This window comes from Pleurodeles waltl, chromosome 3_1 (assembly GCF_031143425.1).
Source record: "Pleurodeles waltl isolate 20211129_DDA chromosome 3_1, aPleWal1.hap1.20221129, whole genome shotgun sequence".
NCBI classification, from domain to species: domain Eukaryota; kingdom Metazoa; phylum Chordata; class Amphibia; order Caudata; family Salamandridae; genus Pleurodeles; species Pleurodeles waltl.
In genome coordinates, this window is record NC_090440.1 from 168,021,552 (window position 1) to 168,034,492 (window position 12,941).

A 12,941-nucleotide genomic window follows, 5' to 3' on the forward strand; every position below is an offset into this window, starting at 1 on the left:
AGGCTGCGTGACAGAGTGCTCCAAAAAGTGGAGACACTGCCTGAAATAGTCCCTTCTATCTCAGACAATTTGGAAGTGGGTGATTCACAATACCTTTCAATACTGGCAGAATATGTTCCAAGAATGGATAACCAGCTAGCGGACCTATTCAGCAGGACGCAGCAACAAGTCCACGAATGGGAAATTCACCCACAAGTACTTCCCCAATACGTTCATCCATTGGGAACACCAGAAATAGATCTCTTCGCCGCACAGGAAACTCAAAATTTCAAAACTTTGCATCAAGATACCCACACCCTCAGTCCAAGTGTAATGCTCTATGGGTGAATTAGTCGGGGAATCTTGTGGTTCGATGGCATCTGTCGCTGTAGATACGCATGTTTTGCATAGCTCGCCATCTGGTGTTGGGTCGGAGTGTTACAAGTTGTTTTTCTTCGAAGAAGTCTTTCGAGTCACGGGACCGAGTGACTCCTCCTTTTGTCTCCATTGCGCATGGGCGTCGACTCCATCTTCGATTGTTTTTTTTCTGCCATCGGGTTCGGACGTGTTCCTGTCGCTCCGAGTTTCGGAACGGAAAAACAGCTAAATTTCGGAAGATTTTCGTCGGTATTGTTGCGTTCGGGATCGGCGCAGTTAGAATCAACACCGCATCGAAGAGCTCCGGAGCCCTTCGGGGTAGTTTTCGATCCCCCGTCGGGGCCTGCTCGGCCCGACCGCGTGTAGAAGAACGCCGATGGAACGGACCCCGTTCCGTTTCTGTCCCAAATGCCACAACAAATACCCCTATACAGACCAACACTTGGTCTGTAACCTGTGCCTGTCACCTGAGCACAGTGAAGACACTTGCGAGGCCTGTCGTGCGTTCCGGTCCCGAAAAACACTCCGAGACCGTCGAGCCAGAAGACTTCAAATGGCGTCCACGCCGACAGCCCACCGAGAGTTCGAGATACAAGAAGAGGAAGAAACCTTTTCGATACACGAATCGGACTCCGAGGAATTCGACGAACCGCGAGTAAGACGTCGAAAACCACTCATAAGAAGATTGTCAAGGCCCAGGGGACGCCACTGCCACCAGGCCATGGCTCCACCCATAAATTCGGTGACAGACCGTCGGCACCGAAAAAGGCCCAAACAGTGCCGAGACCGTCCGACTCCGGTCGAGACACCGGCACGCAGCCTTCTCGGGACCGAGAAAGTGCTGGAGACATACATAGACACCGAGATAGCGGTGTAGACACGGCTCGACGCCGAGACAGCGGCACCGACGAAGATCGACGCCGAGATGTTTCGACTCCGAAAAAGAAAAAAGTCACCTCGGAGCCGAAAAAAGATGCAGACAGGGTTTCGGTGCCAAAACAACCTGCAACCGACCCAGTTTCAGGCTCTTATACAGAAGAGCAATCAATGACCTCCCAAATGCGAAAGCATAGGTTTGAGGAAGACCTGCAATCCACCGATGTAGACCATACGCAGAAACGTATTTTTATACAGCAGGGGACCGGAAAGATAAGCACCCTTCCCCCTATTAGGAGAAAGAGAAGATTGGAATTTCAAACTGACCAAACACCACAAACAAAAATGGTGAAAAAGGTTACTCCGCCACCCTCTCCTCCACCTATAATTCACGTCTCACCAGCACAAACTCCATCACATTCCCCGGCTCACACCACCATGAGCCAAGGTGACCAGGATCAGGACGCATGGGACTTATACGACGCCCCTGTGTCAGATAACAGTCCGGAGGCATACCCTACAAAGCCATCACCACCAGAAGACAGTACTGCATATTCTCAGGTGGTGGCTAGAGCAGCACAATTCCACAATGTAAGCCTCCACTCAGAACAAGTCGAGGATGACTTTCTATTCAACACCCTCTCCGCCACCCACAGCTCCTACCAAAGCCTGCCTATGCTCCCTGGTATGCTTCGGCACGCAAAAGACATCTTTAAGGAGCCGGTCAAAAGTAGGGCAATCACACCAAGGGTGGAAAAAAAGTATAAAGCGCCTCCTACAGACCCTATTTTCATCACTACACAGCTGCCACCAGATTCTGTCGTTGTAGGAGCAGCTAGGAAAAGGGCCAACTCCCACACATCTGGGGACGCACCACCCCCAGATAAGGAAAGCCGCAAGTTCGATGCAGCTGGAAAGAGTCGCAGCACAAGCTGCAAACCAGTGGCGCATCGCTAACTCTCAGGCACTACTTGCGCGCTATGACAGAGCCCATTGGGATGAGATGCAACATCTCATTGAACATCTACCCAAAGACCTACAAAAGAGGGCAAAGCAAGTGGTTGATGAAGGACAGAACATTTCAAACAACCAGATACGCTCCTCCATGGATGCAGCAGACACAGCTGCAAGAACAATAAATACATCTGTGACCATCAGAAGGCATGCATGGCTACGAACGTCTGGGTTTAAACCAGAGATTCAGCAGGCAGTTCTCAATATGCCATTCAACGAAAAAGAACTGTTCGGTCCAGAAGTGGACACGGCGATTGAGAAACTTAAAAAAGACACGGACACTGCTAAAGCCATGGGCGCACTCTACTCCCCGCAGAGCAGAGGAAATTACAGCACCTTCCGCAAAACACCCTTTAGAGGGGGGTTTCGGGGTCAAGCCACACAAGCCAGTACCTCACAGGCAACAACATCCAGTTACCAGGGACAGTACAGGGGAGGCTTTCGGGGCCAATATAGAGGAGGGCAATTCCCTAGGAATAGGGGAAAATTTCAAAGCCCCAAAACCCCTACAACTAAGCAGTGACTCACATGTCACTCACCCCCTCCACACAACACCAGTGGGGGGGGAAGAATAGGTCATTATTAGAAAGCATGGGAGGAGATCACTACAGACACTTGGGTTCTAGCAATTATCCAAAATGGTTATTGCATAGAATTTCTACAATTCCCTCCAAACATACCACCGAGAGCACAAAATTTATCAAAACATCATTCCGAGCTCCTGGAGATAGAAGTTCAAGCACTATTGCAAAAGAATGCAATCGAGTTAGTACCAAACACACAAATAAACACAGGAGTTTATTCACTGTACTTCTTAATACCAAAGAAGGACAAAACGCTAAGACCAATCCTAGACCTAAGAATACTAAACACATACATCAAATCAGACCACTTTCACATGGTCACACTACAAGAAGTGTTACCATTGCTGAAACTACACGACTACATGACAACATTAGACCTCAAAGACGCGTATTTCCATATACCAATACATCCATCGCACAGGAAATAACTAAGGTTTGTATTCAAAGGAATACACTACCAATTCAAAGTATTGCCTTTTGGTTTAACAACCGCTCCAAGAGTATTCACAAAATGCCTAGCAGTAGTCGCTGCACACATCAGAAGGCAGCAAATACATGTGTTCCCGTATCTAGACGACTGGCTCATCAAAACCGGTTCGCTCACACAATGCTCAAACCACACAAATCAAGTCATACAAACCCTCTACAAACTAGGGTTCACCGTCAACTTTGCAAAATCCAACATTCAGCCAAGCAAAGTACAGCAATATCTAGGAGCCATAATAGACACAACAAAAGGAGTAGCAACGCCAACTCCACAAAGGATCCACAATTTCAACAGGGTCATTCAACACATGTCTCCAAACCAAACAATACAAGCAAGAACAATACTACAGCTCCTAGGCATGATGTCCTCATGCACAGCCATTGTCCCAAACGCAAGACTGCACATGAGACCCTTACAACAGTGCCTAGCCTCAGTGGTCTCAAGCACAGGGTCACCTTCTAGATCTGGTGTTGCTAGACCGCCAAACTTACCTCTCGCTTCTATGGTGGAACAGTATAAATTTAAACATAGGGCGGCCTTTCCAAGACCCAGTGCCACAGTACGTAATAACAGATGCTTCCATGACAGGGTGGGGAGCACATCTCAATCAACACAACATAAGAGGACAATGGAACATACATCAAACAAAACTGCATATAAATCATCTAGAATTATTAGCAGTTTTTCAAGCACTAAAAGCTTTCCAACCAATCATAACCCACAAATACATCCTTGTCAAAACAGACAACATGACAACGATGTATTATCTAAACAAACAAGGAGGAACACATTCAACGCAGTTAAGCTTGTTAGCTCAAAAAAATATGGCGTTGGGCAATTCACAACCAAATTCGCCTAATAGCACAATTTATCCCAGGAATTCAGAATCAAATCGCAGACAATCTCTCTCGATCACCAGCAAGTCCACGAATGGGAAATCCACCCACAGATTCTGAACACCTACTTCACACTCTGGGGAACACCACAAATAGACTTGTTTGCAACAAAAGAGAACGCAAAATGCCAAAACTTCGCGTCCAGATACCCACACAAGCAATCCCACGGCAATGCCTTATGGATCAACTGGTCAGGGATATTTGCCTACGCTTTTCCTCCTCTCCCTCTCCTTCCTTATCTGGTAAACAAACTCAAACTCATATTAATAGCACCAACTTGGGCAAGGCAACCCTGGTACACAACGCTGCTAGACCTATCAGTAGTACCCCACATCAAACTGCCCAACAGGCCGGATCTGTTAACACAACACAACCAAACGATCAGACACCCAGATCCAGCATCGCTGAATCTAGCAATCTGGCTCCTGAAATCCTAGAATTCGGACACTTACAACTTACCCAAGAATGTATGGAAGTCATAAGGCAAGCCAGAAGGCCATCCACCAGGCACTGCTATGCCAGTAAATGGAAGAGGTTTGTTTGCTACTGCCATATTAATCAAATCCAACCATTACACGCAACCCCAAAACATGTAGTGGGTTACTTGCTTCACTTACAAAAATCTAACCTAGCTTTCTCTTCCATTAAAATACACCTTGCAGCAATATCTGCATACTTGCAAACTACATATTCAACTTCCCTATATAGGATACCAGTCATTAAAGCATTCATGGAGGGCCTTAAAAGAATTATTCCACCAAGAACACCACCTGTTCCTTCATGGAACCTTAACGTGGTTCTAACAAGACTCATGGGCCCACCTTTCGAACCCATGCACTCTTGCGGAATACAATTCCTAACCTGGAAAGTTGCCTTTCTCATCGCCATTACATCTCTAAGAAGAGTAAGTGAAATTCAAGCGTTCACAACACAAGAGCCTTTTATACAAATACATAAAAATAAGGTCGTCCTACGACCTAATCCAAAATTTTTACCCAAAGTTATTTCACCATTCCATCTAAATCAAACGGTAGAACTACCAGTTTTTTTCCCACAGCCAGATTCTGTGGCTGAAAGAGCACTACATACATTAGATGTCAAAAGAGCATTAATGTACTACATTGACAGAACAAAAAACATCAGAAAAACTAAACAGCTATTTATTGCATTCCAAAAACCTCATGCAGGTAACCCAATATCAAAACAAGGTATAGCCAGATGGATAGTTAAATGCATCCAAATCTGCTACCTTAAAGCAAAAAGACAACTGCCCATTACACCCAGGGCACATTCAACAAGGAAAAAAGGTGCCTCAATGGCCTTTTTAGGAAACATCCCAATGCAGGAAATATGTAAGGCAGCCACTTGGTCTACGCCTCACACATTCACCAAACACTACTGTATAGATGTGCTATCCGCACAACAAGCTACAGTAGGTCAAGCTGTATTAAGAACTCTATTTCAGACAACTTCTACTCCTACAGGCTAAACCACCGCTTTTGGGGAACTAACTGCTTACTAGTCTATGCATACCATGTGTATCTACAGCGACAGATGCCATCGAACTGAAAATGTCACTTACCCAGTGTACATCTGTTCGTGGCATCCGTCGCTGAGATTCACATGGACCCACCCACCTCCCCAGAAGCCTGTAGCAGTTCAGAAGTTACCTTCAATTTGTTTTTATATTATTTAATCCTTTAATAGGTACATACTTACATTTTTCATTGCGCGGGCACTATTACTATAGTACAACTCCTACCTCACCCTCTGCGGGGAAAACAATCGAAGATGGAGTCGACGCCCATGCGCAATGAGCACAGAAGGAGGAGTCACTCGGTCCCGTGACTCGAAAACACTTCTTCGAAGAAAAACAACTTGTAACACTCCGACCCAACACCAGATGGCGAGCTCATGCATACCATGTGAATCTCAGCGACGGATGCCACGAACAGATGTACACTGGGTAAGTGACATTTTCATTAGCATTCCTGCTATTAAGACATTTATGTGGAAGAGCTTAAGAGTTATTCCACCCAGAGTTCCTCCAGCTCCTGTATAGAACCTTAACATTGTACTTAGCAGACTAATGGGTCTACAGTTTGAACCCATGCTCTCCTGTTCCTTGCAATTTCTTTCATGGAAGGTTGCTTTTTTGGTAACTATAACTTATCTAAGTCAGTAAAATACAGGCGTTCACTTTAGAGGAACCGTTTATCCAAGTACATAAAATAGTCCTTAGGACAAACCCTAAATTACTACCTAAAGTAGTTGAACCATTTCACATTAATCAGTCAGTGGAGTTGCCAGTCTGTTTCCCACAAAAAGTGGTGGGGAGGGTTTTTTGGGGGGGTTTGAGGGGTGGGTGTTACATGGCTTGGGAAGGGTAGCATTAGTATGCTTTGAAGGGGCACATTTGGTGCCCTCCATGCATAACCCAGTCTACATTGGTCCAGTAACCTCCAGTCCCTGCTCCGGTGTGGAAAGGGACCTTCCTACTGAGGGTCCCTGGGTTCTGCCATCTTTAATCCAAGGTTAGCAGGGACCTCTAGGAGCATCTGAGTGGCCAGGCAGGTGACGTCAAAGCCCCCTGACTGTGACCAATCCTCCTTTCAGGGATATTTAGGGTCCCTCTTGGGTGGGTCCTCAGATTGAGCTTGCAGGATTCCGGCAGGACTCCTCTGCAACCTCCACTTTGACTTCTAGCCACTAGATCCACGACTGGACCCTCCAGGGACCGACAATCTGCATGCATGAAGAAGACTCTTCTTGCACCACTGTTTCCGCGTCTCCTTCCAGCTTCTGCAACATTTCCCATCCTCTGGGGGCTGCAATCTGCCTTGGAGAGGAGTCACTCTGCTGCGTCCGCAGGCACCAACTGCAACGACAACTGGCTGCATGAATCCTGCGTTACAAGTGGTAGTCCGGAGTAGTCCTCTTGGTCCCCTCTGCCAGCTGTCCAACTTTGGTAGAGGTAAGTCCTTGCCTTCCCACACAGGACAGTACCCCTGTGCACAGTGTTTCTTGCAGTTGCCAAGGCTTGTTTGTGTCTCCCCCAAGGGATCTTCAGGCTACATGTAGCTCCAGCCCCCCAGCACTCCTTCCTGTGACGCATAACCCTCTGAGTGGTTCTCCTGCGGCATGGGACCCTTCAGTTGTGCTGCATGCGCTCTTCTGCGACTCCTCTGTTCCCTTCCTGTGGGACTTCTGTGGGTTCTCCTTTGCTCCTCGGCTCTGTCGCTGAGGGTCTCCTCTGACTCTCCTTCCTGGGTTGAGTCCTCCTGGACCTCGCTGGTCCCGGGCAGCTCCACTTTTCACCAACTGCAACATTTGCCTTTGCGAAGGCTTGGTTGAATTCCTGCACCGAAACGCTACTGCACTTCTCCTTCCTGCATGGGACGTCATCTGCATCCATCAAGAACTCTTCTCTGGCTTCAGGGCTGCAGTGCTGACTTATTTTCTTCACAGTCGACCAACCCCTGCATCTTCAGTGTGGTGGGTAGTGGCTCCTGCCCCCACTGGACTTGGTTGTGCCTTCTCACAGGTCTTTCTTTAGGAATCCACTGCTGGTTTCCTTGCAGTAAAATAAAGTAGCTTGTACTGAGTGCTTTATTTCATGTGAGTGCAGTGTGACTAAAGTGATATTGCATGAGCTTTGCATGTCTCCTGGATAAGCCTTTGCTGCTCATCTGCAGCTACCTCCTAAAGAGCCTGGCTTCTAGACACTGCCTACACGACACTAATAGGGGATACCTGGACCTGGTACAAGGTGTAAGTACCTTGGGTACCCACCACACACCAAGCCAGCTTCCTACAGGCACTTTAAAGGAGTTTAAGGTGACTATATAAGGGGTGCCCAGACAAGCCTTTCCCCTTCAGCCACCGTGCTGCGCATGCTGCCCATCCTCTGGCTGGGGACATGGGATCTAATGTCGTCATGGCTCAGTGAGCCAGCAGTCTAGCCAGTCCACCAAACTGCCTCCATGCCACCATCCTATGATAAGATGATGGAGGATCACTTGGCACTTTTCTTCAGGGTGGTAACAGCCCTCTTGGCAAAGTGAGCCATAGAGGGTCCTTGTACTAGAAGAAGGTTGTGGTTGTTACTGCCACTACTGTCTGGTGCCCAAAAAGGGCAACATCCTCCACCCTATTGTAGACCTTCAGTCCAGTCTCTTCCTCAGGAAGGAGAAGTTCAAAATGCTCGCTCTGGTTGTAACTGCCCTGGACCCAGGAGACTGGAAGGTAGCATTGAACTTGCAGGACACCTATTTCCATAGTCTTGTCCTGCCTGCCCAGATGTGTGCAATTCGCAGTAGGCCGCAAGCTTTTTCAGTTTTCCGTGCAGCCCTTTGGCCTTACCAGTGACCCTCTGGTATTCACCAAGGTGATGGTTGCAGCTCATCTGCGCAGATCAGGGGTTTGTCTCCCCAGCCCCACTCCCCACAGGCTCAACATCCATTGTTGGCGGTATGCACACTAGATATATATGGGCACCACACACTAGCACACTGACATCTGTTTCTTCCCCCACCCAATCTGGACCCCAGGCTGTTGAAGGTGGGCTTGCTCCAGGCTGTTGCCTCCCACCTCCAGACTACATTGGACCACGTGAATTCTCTGGTGTTCAGTATAAACATTCCGATCACACCTGACTCCCCCCTCACTCTCCCTTTCATCGGAGCTGTTCTGGTCACAGTAGTTTCGGGCTTATTCTCCTGTTCTAGTGTTCTAGTGGGTCCAGATCTTGCGCAGGATCTGCATTGGTGGCTTTTTAACTGCAGGTGGGTCAGACCCCTCTCCCTTCCCCAACCAGATCTGACAGTAGTGACTGATGTCACTCCTGGAATGGGGCGGCCACATGGGAGAGGTGGAGATGAGAGGTAGTGGGTAGAACCTTGGGTTAGCCTTCTGCAGAGACACGCAATGACGGCAGTATTGCACATTGGAGTTTCCAAGGCAGCACTCTGTGATGCTTTGTCTTGACTGGAGCTCAGGCCGCCTGTACACCTTTCTGCCCAGGGTTTTCAAAAAGATCAAGAACAACCAGGCCCAAGTAATCCTTGTGGCTCGGTATGAAGAATGTATTATTCAGAGATCTTGATCATGACCATCGATCCTCTGATCAGACTACACCTGGATGTAGGGTGTTATGTTGCAGCACCAGGGTACAATTATGCACTCTAACCTGCCCAGTCTCTGCCTTCTTGAATGGAAATTGAGCAGCAGCAGTTGACAGGTTTTGACCTTCGGCCCAAAGTAGTTACCAATATCTTGGCAACTAGGCACCCCCACCCCCAAAACGTTAAATGCCTGTTGATGGAACATAGTTGTGGCATGATGCAGACAGGTTTGGTCCCCCCCACCATCCCCCAACCAGGTCCTCCTGTTTATACATTCTTTGGCCTAGCAGTGCTGTGTGCACCCTCAAAGGTTATCGGTCTATCTCTACATTTCTGAGATTACCTCAGCAACCCTCTTCGCTCAAGTCTCCTATAGCTAGTAGGTTCCTTAAGTGTCTTACCCATATGTTTCCTTCATCACAATTCATGATGCGCCAATGGGTTTTTAATTTGATTCTGACATTCTTAATGTTTGCTCCTATTGAGCAGCTCCAGGAGTATCCTCTCAGGCTTCTGACGTTAAAAACAGCCTTCCTTGTGGCCATTAAATCTGCCTTCAGGGTGAGTGAGCTGCAGGCACAGTCATCTAAGCCACCCTACCTTTCCATCTATCCTGACAGTGGTGCATCACATCAGGGCTTCATTTTTTGCCATAAAAGGTCACACCCTTTTGTTAACCTATCCATCACCTTGCCTACTTTTTGCACACACCCACCCCCTTATCTAAGGAAGAGCGACTCCACTGCCTAGACCCAATAAGAGATTTGGTGTTCATACCTTGATTGTACTAAAGAATTCCCGGTGGATGATCAAGTCTTTGTTGGGTATGTGGTTGCCAAGAAAGGTTGCGCAGTGCAGAAGCAAACCATCTCTAGATGGGTGGTTCTCTGCATTAGAATGTGCTACGCATTGGCTGAAAAGCAACCCTCATAGGGTTTGTGTCCTCACTACACTAGAGCAACAGCTACATCCACTGCGTTCCAGTCCTGCATATGTCAGGCAGCCACGTGGGCTTCTCTGAGTACGTTCACTAAACACTACTGCCTGGATAGTCTGCTCTGAAGGGACAGGTATTTTGCTTGTTCAGTCCTGCAGGACTTCCTAGTATGATCTTGGTTTGCCGGCCCTCCTCTGGGGATAGTATTGTTTGGGTATCTTTTCTAAGGTAGGGAATCTGCAACTAGAAGGCTTCTATTTGATGAACCATTTACTTACCTTCGGTAACACCTTATCTAGTAGACATATTCTAGTTGCAGATTCCTTACTGACCCACCCATTCTACCTGCAAACTGATTTCTAGGGACAGGGACTTCACTTTCAGGGCCTAGCTTTGACACACTAGTGGTCAGTGTTCTTCATGACTTCAGTGTGCTAGGGTGATGCCTGTATAGGTCCTAGGATGTCATATCTAACATGCACGCACGAGATTGAGCCGACCGACACCACCTGATGGCACGCCTGAGTACTGCTTGAGAAAAATCTCCAGATCCAGACTGACAGCAGGAGTAAATTCGAAGGTAAGTGATCTGCAACTAGAATCTGTATCTACCAGATAAGATGTTACTGAAGGTAAGTAACTTGTTCTGTAAGTGTTAAATATGATGATCAGGTGTAACTGGTGAGTAACTTTTCCTTGCATAATGGTTTCTGTTTTAATAACCGTATGCATCAAAGGAAAAGTTTAATTTCCGTGCAGGTTCAGTTAAGGTTGACAGTTTTACAGTATTCTAATGTAATTTCTTTGAAAGTTGTAACATGAACAGATATGTTTTATTGACTGCCTTTGTTATGTAATATCGGAGTTGGACTTAGTTTTGTTTTGGGATTTTTGTTTCATGGCTCCAGTGGCCATTTATTGGTTACAAGGATAACTTGGAAACCAGAGTTGTGGCCTGTTTGAAAGTAATTCAATAGACCTGATCGAAGAGAAAACTGGTTGTTCTATCGTTATTATGCCCCCTTGATATAACTCCTTAAGCAGCCATTTGTACCTTGATGGTTAAAACTGTATTTAATACTGATTGCTCACCGTTATAGCTCATGCTATGAGCCTTACTTTTGTTAAATAGACATTAAAATGTGGAAAACCTGTTATTTCAGGAAGTGCTCTTGGTTCAAGTGGAATCTCTACCAGAAACCTTTGGGTCAGCGGACTATCTAAAAACACTAAAGCAGCTGATCTCAAAACTCTCTTTGCGAAATATGGCAAGGTAATTTTTGTTGTACTTTCGAAATTTGAAGCTTGAAAATGTTTATAGGCCAATTAACATCTTGTTTTTTTTTTTTTTTTTTTTTTTTGTGTGTGTGCTTAAGTGCAAAACAATAGGATTCTTGGTTACGGAATTCGAGTTCTCTTGCCTTCTGTCTCATAGAATCACATGCTTAAATCATTGCCAGTTGCCGAGTTGGGAATGCCGTGGTAAACTTCAAACATTAATATTCTATAATGAAGGCATGAGTGGCCATCCACATTGCTACTTCAGGAACCAAACAATATTACAGAGAAATATTTCTGCCAGTGTGTAGGGAAGTTTCACTTTTTGCCTGATATTGATGCTGGCTTGACTGTTGGGATCCTGCTAACAAGGCCTTCCACCAGTGTTCTTTCCCAGAACTGTAGCTTTTGTTCCCACAATTGACACACCCCTGGTACACAGTTAAGTCCTCTGTGTAAAAAAAAAAAAAAAAGTACCCATAGAACCAGGGGCTCTGTGGCCAGGGAAGCTCCCCAAGGGCTGCAGCATGTATTATGGCACCCTAGGGGACCCCTCACCAAGCACATGCACATAGCCATTGCAGTTTGTGTGTTGGTGGGGAGAAAGACAGTCGACATGGCACCCCTCAAGTTGCCATGCCCTGTGGCATAGGTAAATCACCCCTCTAGGAGGCCTTACTGTCCTATGGCAGAGTGCAGTATACCACAGATGAGGGCATAACTCTGCAGGAGCACTTTCTTAGACATTGTAAGTGCAGTGTGGCTGTACTGAGTACATGGGCTGGGAGTTTTGTATCAAACTTCTCAGCACATTAAAACAACACTAATGCTAGTGTTGTATTTATTGAAAAATGCCCTCCGAGGACGTGGGTACTAAACTGCAGGCAGATCCGGTTCAGAGTACCCCCAGTCTCCATAGGAGCCCATTTTAAATCTTGCAGCTATTTTGACCTCTGGACCAGAGTGGCCTGTGTTGCTAGTGGTGGGTGTGTGGGGTTAACTTGAACCCCCCCACGGATTTATTGCTGTATAGTTTAACTTGCTGAATTGAAGCTAAGTGGTCTTGATGCATATACTCGCTATTTGCAAAAGTATTTGCCTACAATAGTTTGGTTTTAGTAACAAAATATATTTTTTATATATAAAAACAATTGGCAAGGAGTTAGTCATGGGTTGTGCTTCATTTGTTTCCTGTGTACAACAAATGCTTTGCACTACCCTTTGGTAAGCCTAACTGCTCGACCACACTCCAAGAGCATTAGTATTATCTACTTTAGCTTCTGGGGAGCTCTGGACTCTGCACACTAGATCTCATTTTTATATAGTATATAAAGAGCCAGCTTCCTACACAGTATGAAACAAAACACTCAACACCACTTTTTTGAAGCC

At 46.5% G+C, this 12,941-nt stretch overlaps 1 protein-coding gene across 7 annotated transcripts in view; it reads left to right on the plus strand.

The window, feature by feature from the left end:
• SLTM (SAFB like transcription modulator) overlaps nucleotides 1-12,941 on the plus strand; it is a 183,905-nt gene that overhangs the window by 41,802 nt on the left and 129,162 nt on the right. For all 7 annotated transcript variants that reach the window (XM_069222087.1, XM_069222082.1, XM_069222083.1 and 4 more), the window contains one exon: nucleotides 11,438-11,547. In XM_069222087.1, coding sequence (XP_069078188.1) covers nucleotides 11,438-11,547 — 110 coding nt within the window. The remainder of the gene's footprint in view (nucleotides 1-11,437; nucleotides 11,548-12,941) is intronic.